Below are 6,000 nucleotides of genomic sequence, written 5' to 3'. Positions count from 1 at the left end.
CCCGCAGGCCGCAGCCGAGCTTCCCGCACACGCCAGCCAGCAGGGGGCGCTGCCCAGGGCGGGCTCGCGTCTCCGCACCAGCCGCCGCTCCCCACCAATTAACCCCTCCAAGGCCGGCCTGGCGCACAGGCACACGCCGGCTTCTCGCCACGCGCCAGGAAGGTAAACAAGCTGGGGGCGGGGCTGGCGGGGCAGGCGCCACGGCGATTGGCGGGCTGTTCATAGGGAGGTGGGGCAGGTGCCGCTGCGATTGGCGGGCTGCCCTAGCAGAGGCGGGGTAGGGCTAGGTTTGTGTCTGGCTAGGGCTGGCTCTTTTGAGAGCGTCCTCGGGCGGTTTCTGTCAGCTGGCGGCTTTGCTGCGCCGTGACTGAGGCGCCGCGGCTAAGGGAGCGTCTGTCAATAGAGAGACCCGGCGCCGCCGCCGCAGCTCCTCCAGGGTCGGCCGGCTCATGGCGCGGTGTGGGCCGGGCGCTGTCCCGAAGGGCCCCGGAGCGGCCGCGGTAGGAGGCGGCGGGAGAGGCGCGTGGGAGCGGCAGCGGCTGAAGGAAGCCGTGGCCGAGCAGCTCCGGCGGGACTTGGGCAGGTAGGAGCAGAGGTGGGGGAGAAGCCTGTGCACGCTCGCCCCGGGCCACACCGACCAGCCGCGCGTAGGCCCTGGTCGCGGGGTGACGCCGCTGCCGCTGCTGTCCCCCGCAGGCTCCTGGCCGACGAAGCTGGCGCCGACGTGACGTTCCGCGTGGGGCCGGCGCGGTTCGGCGCGCACCGCGCGGTGCTGCTGGCCCGGGCCCCCGCCTTCTTCCTGGGCATCGCGGGGAAGGCGCCGCGGCACCTCGGCCGCCACGAGACCGTGACGCTGCAGTGCTTCGAGCCCGCCGAGTTCCGCGCCTTCCTGCAGTAAGTGTCGGCTCCCGCCGCCTGGGCCGGGGGTTCGCGGGCGCGGGGTTAGCGGTGGAGCGGCCCTGCAGCGTTTCCTGGCCCAGCTGTCTGAGCAGTGAACGCGCCTAGCTTCCCCGCTGGCCCACGAGCGTGCCTCGACGGTCATCGGCTCTCGTAAACCCTTCGACATGCTGGTCTCATGGTCTCTGTTGGGTACCTTGTCTGCCAGCATCAGGGACCTAGCAGGGGTGAGTAGTCCTCAGAGAGCAGGTGGCAGCTGGCACCGTCCTTGAATTGCTGTCATGACATCCTTTAGCACTGCTGCTGGGAGAAGAGCTCTGTCTCAATACCCTGTGGCTTATTTTGGCACCAAAATGCTCTTTTTGGAAAGGCAAGCAGTGAGGTTTTCAAATTAAAACAGTGGCAGAGTTTATTGAAGAGCTTTCTTTCCTGTCTCCTATATTTATCACTCGCTCACCTGTCCTGGAAGTTGACTTTGCACTAAGACAACAGTGATGACCCTGATTTGTGTGCATCTGGCATGGAGTGGTTCAGTTTTTGGCTGTTTTGCTTCTGGGTCTAGACAAAAAAACTCCCTTAAACCTGACCATAGATAATCATACTGGCACTTGGTCTCAGTGGGTGCGTCTACACGAGACACCTAAATGCACAGTGAACTGTTCTACTGTGCATTAGCATGTCACGACAAAAACTGTGCTAATGCACAGTTGAATTAGTGTACTGCGCATTAACTGTCACAAAAACATTTGCCTTTTCTACTGCATATTAGTCCAGCTACTGTGCCTTTATCTAGTACCTCTTATTACTAAATGTCATGCTCAGTAGCAAAGGTGCATTAACGAATGTATCAATGTATACAGTATGTAGTAAAATGATAAGGCATATGTAGCGCTATTAAAAAAAAAAAGCATAAAATGTGGAAATCTTAGAATTCTTTTTGTGTGATGTTAAAGCCTGTGAATGACTTGACAATCTTATATTTAATTCAACATCACTGATGTCCTGTTAGTCTTAGAGCAACAGCCAGTGAAGGATTTAAGCAAACTAGTGGAGAATAGATCTAGGTTAAACATTAGGAAAAAAATTTTTACAGTAAGGGTGGCCAGAACTTGGAATGGGCTTCCAAGAGAGGTGGTATTATCACCTAACCTGGAGGTCTTTAAGAGGAGGCTTAATAATCCCCTGGCTGGGGTCATCTGACCTCAGTCCTCTTTCCTGCTGGGGCAGGGGGTCGGACACGATGATCCATTGTGGTCCCTTCCAACTCTACAATCTGTAAATCTATGGTAACACTGCTCCCAGGATGACTTCTTTTATCCAACACTTGTTCTAATGTATACATAGTTCTGAGAGCAGGGATCAGAACCAGAATCTTCCCCTTGTCCAGCCAAGTGCTGTAGGCTCCTTGCTGCTTGGTTTTTGGCCCTGCTAATGGTATTATCCTTGCTCCGCAGTGAGAAGAGTTTTATCAGAAGGGGTGACGGATAATCCTATGCAGCCTAATCTACAGCCTGGGATGGGGTGAGGAGGGTTAAAACTACCTCTCCTCAAGCTCAGGAGGGCATTGAATCTGGATCTCTTGCTTCCTGGCCTGATCAGGGGATGTAGGTGTACTAATATACCTCATTTCTAGGACCTACCAGGAATAAGGTGAGAGTCTTGGTATATACCGAAGTAGTGAATAAATATAGTGTCATACTAGAAAGGGATATACCTAGTCTAGTGCATGTAGGTGCCCCCATGGGTTTTGTGTGGGTTTAGCCAGGGGGAGGGGGTTGTTTTGTTTTTGTTGTTTTTAATTGATATTTTAGACTAATCCAGGTCTAGGCACCTCAGTTCTTATTTGGATCTAGCTTTAAGGGTATTCTGCATGGGCTAAGCCAGGGGCAGGCCAGATGTGGCCCACCAGGCCACTGTATCCAGCCCATGGGGCCCCCTAAAAAATTTAGAAAATTCATATTTATCTGCCCCTAACTGCCTGATATGCAGCCCTTGATGGTTTGCCAAAACTCAGTAAGTGGCCCTCCACCCAAAATAATTGCCTGCCCCTGGGCTAAGCCCTGCCCCGGTCAGTGTGCACAGGTTCTGGCAGAGCTGTTCCTAGTGTGGTTGCAACTAGCTGGGTGCTGCTTTGCTCCCCCTGTCTCCAGCAGTGGCTCCTGCTCCTGATCTTGCCTTCACTACCCCATGCTGTTCTAGGCAGGCAGCTTCATCCAGGCAGCTCCTACCCCAGGGTGCAAGGCTCTGGCTTCAGCTTCTGGCCACCTTTTTACCGGAAGGCAGTTGGGAGTGGAAGCCAGAGCCTCACACACTGAGACAGGAGCCACCAGGCTGAAGCAGCTTGCCTGCTCACCAGGAGTGGTGTAGCAGTTCCTGCCCAAGCTGCCTTCAGCTCTTGGCCACCTTCCACGAAGCTGAAGCCAGAGCCTTGTGCACTGGGGAAGAGCCACCTGGCTGATGATGCCTGCCTGCTTGCCCAGAGTGGCATGGCACAGCACAGCAAAAGAAAGATCAGGAGCTACCACTAGAGGTGTGGGGAGCAGAGCAACACCTTACCGGGGCCACACTGGGAACAGTCCTGTTGGAAGCTGCTCGGAGCAGCACAGCAGCAGCAGGAGCCAATGCTGGAGACGGAGGGAGCAGAAAAACACCCGGCTGTGTTGGGCTGTAGGTGCCGGTGAGAGCTCGGCATGGACTGCCCTGGCATGACCAGGTGAGGCTTTGACCCATGCAGAGTGCCACGGGGGCTATTATGGACCACGCCATTTAGGCACGCTCTGCTGCGTGCGCCCTCCTACCCCTCCCTCCTTTTACCCCCAGCAGGCTCCAAAGACCTAGCGCCCAGGGACCCTTGCTCCCCCCACACATACACCTATTCCCCCGCACACACTTCTCCTCCCTAAGGATCTGTCACCACCCTGTGACCCAGCTCTGTGATCCCAGCTCGCCCACTCCCCTGCTCCTGAACACTGCTCTCTGCCTGTAGCCCCATAGGGAGTTTGAGTGAGTTGTTGCAGTGGGGAGGGGGGTACTGACCCATCCCATGACGGCTCATCAGAACTCCACATTTGGCCCTTGGGGCCCATATAATTGCCCACCCCTGGTTTAGGGGCACTGCATTTGGTCAAATACTACAGGCTGCATCTATCAGTTTCCTGCTGAAGATGTCAATAGGAACTACAAAGTTAAAAACAGGGGTCTGTTCACGTCTAGTATTTTTAGTAACCACTTCCATTCAGGGCATTTTGCCTTTTTTCAAAATGTATATGACTGAATTCAGTGCTCAGTACCATATATCATTACTTAAATTTTGCTCACTGCCAATAATAACATATATTAGTGATGGTAAAGTAGACTCTTGGACTGAAGTAGTTTGTCAAGATAAAAATTTTCAAATTTCTAACTGGATGCTGACTTAAATTACTTTTTCACTTCTGTGTTTTCTTAATGGTATGCCTGTCACATACCCACAATCCATGGATCAATATCACTTTTTTTTTTCTGTTTATTTGTGTTTGCTGGAAAGGAAGCATAAATCCCTAGGGTGCAGTAGATTCTCCTGGGAGACTTGTAATGCTAGTCTTGCAAAACAACTGATTCAGCTGCAAAAACATCTTTTCTAAATATTAATTTTTTTTTAATACTGCATTCTCAAATGTAGCTCCCTGTGTACTCTTAAGCATACTTATAAATGCATTAAAAATGAGTCTCTATGTACTCCTGTACTGCCAGTATATGCATCTTCCTACCTATATATTTATTCAAAGAAAGCATAGGGGAAAAGAGATGTTCTTGGTAGCCGTATTGGTCTGAGACAAAAAGACATACAAAAAACTTGGTTCTAAAATGATACCTGTTATTAGACCAACTAGGAAATCGCAAGAAAATTGTCCTTTTCTTGGACAATTTTCTTGCAATTCCCAGTTGATCTAAAAGGTATCATTTTGTAACCAAAAGTTCTAGTTTTTTGTATGACATAAGGGAAAAGATATATTTTTACATGTCCTGAAGAGCTACAGCTTTTAGCTACATTGGACCAAGAAAGTAGATAAATTTTGGAGTTAAATTCTCCTTCCTAGATAAAACTGGAATTTATTACACTAAGTGGCTATGCTAATCCCAGTGGTTGAGTTATCAAAGGGGCAAGAGTGGTCTCTCATAGCTAGGGTCCAAACCAGTCACGTCTTAATTCAAGGTATTGCTTCTGACCTGCGTTCAGGAATAAGCTGGAAGTCAACATAGTTATTTCTGAGCATGGAGGTAATGTGGTCCCTGCATGAAACTGGTAAACAAAAAAGGCCATCACCCAGGTTCTATTTGATGGAGTTTTTGATGGTACTCCAGTGTAACACTTTGCAGATTTACATGGAAGTTTAAAAAAGACCGTGATAGCTGCATTAAGGCTTGCACCTGAGAGAGAAAGCTGGAGATGCCAATGTAAAACCAAATTTGAAAAAAGCACTTCCAGTTAGTGACACTCTCTAGCTGTCTAACAAGATGCCTTTCTATGTTTCCTCCTACTGCATGAAGGAAACTTTAAACAGCCTTTCCTGATTAATTCTTGATCTTCTCCCAGATTTTTAAATATTAACTTAAATCTTGCTTGGCTTGTTTCATCTAGACATAATTCCTTTGAGCTCCTGTTTAGCTACAGCACTAAGCTATTCAAATAACCTAAGTGTGCTAGGTGAGATTGGGACATAAAGCTGGGTCCTATATGTATGTAGAAGACATTATAGCTCAGATCCCAAATAAATCTCCTGAGTGTTTTGAACAAAATGATGAAATGAGTAAATGATGATAAAATGAGTTTGTGAAATTCCCATATAAAAAAAAGGTGGGCAATTGTCTCATTTTCTCTGTAGAATTATTCATTTGACACCACGTCTCTAGTGACTAAAATCTATCCACAGGAGGTCTCCACTATCAGAAAAAGGGCATCAGCCAGTGTACTGTAGACAAAGAGTAAGGGTCAAGAACATTTGAGAGATCCAGGCAACACTGGATCTACCTCCTACAGCCTTTTAACTCTCCCCAAAAAGACAAGATTTGATATGGATCAATAGTTGGAAAACCTGTCAGTGTCAAAAGATGATTTTTTGA

At 49.4% G+C, this 6,000-nt stretch overlaps 1 protein-coding gene across 1 annotated transcript in view; it reads left to right on the top strand.

Annotated features, from left to right (window-relative positions):
- The first annotated feature begins 434 nt into the window (after nt 1–434).
- The window catches only part of KIAA1107 (KIAA1107 ortholog), a 69,320-nt gene continuing 63,754 nt past the window's right edge, over nt 435–6,000 (top strand). Inside the window, exons 1-2 of the mRNA XM_019531114.1 lie at nt 435–583; nt 697–894. Coding sequence (XP_019386659.1) covers nt 450–583; nt 697–894 — 332 coding nt within the window. The 5' untranslated portion in view covers nt 435–449. The remainder of the gene's footprint in view (nt 584–696; nt 895–6,000) is intronic.

Source organism: Crocodylus porosus, unplaced genomic scaffold (genome assembly GCF_001723895.1).
Source record: "Crocodylus porosus isolate Cpor-Errol unplaced genomic scaffold, CroPor_comp1, whole genome shotgun sequence".
Taxonomy (NCBI): Eukaryota; Metazoa; Chordata; order Crocodylia; family Crocodylidae; genus Crocodylus; species Crocodylus porosus.
This window is presented reverse-complemented; position numbering and strand designations above follow the sequence as displayed.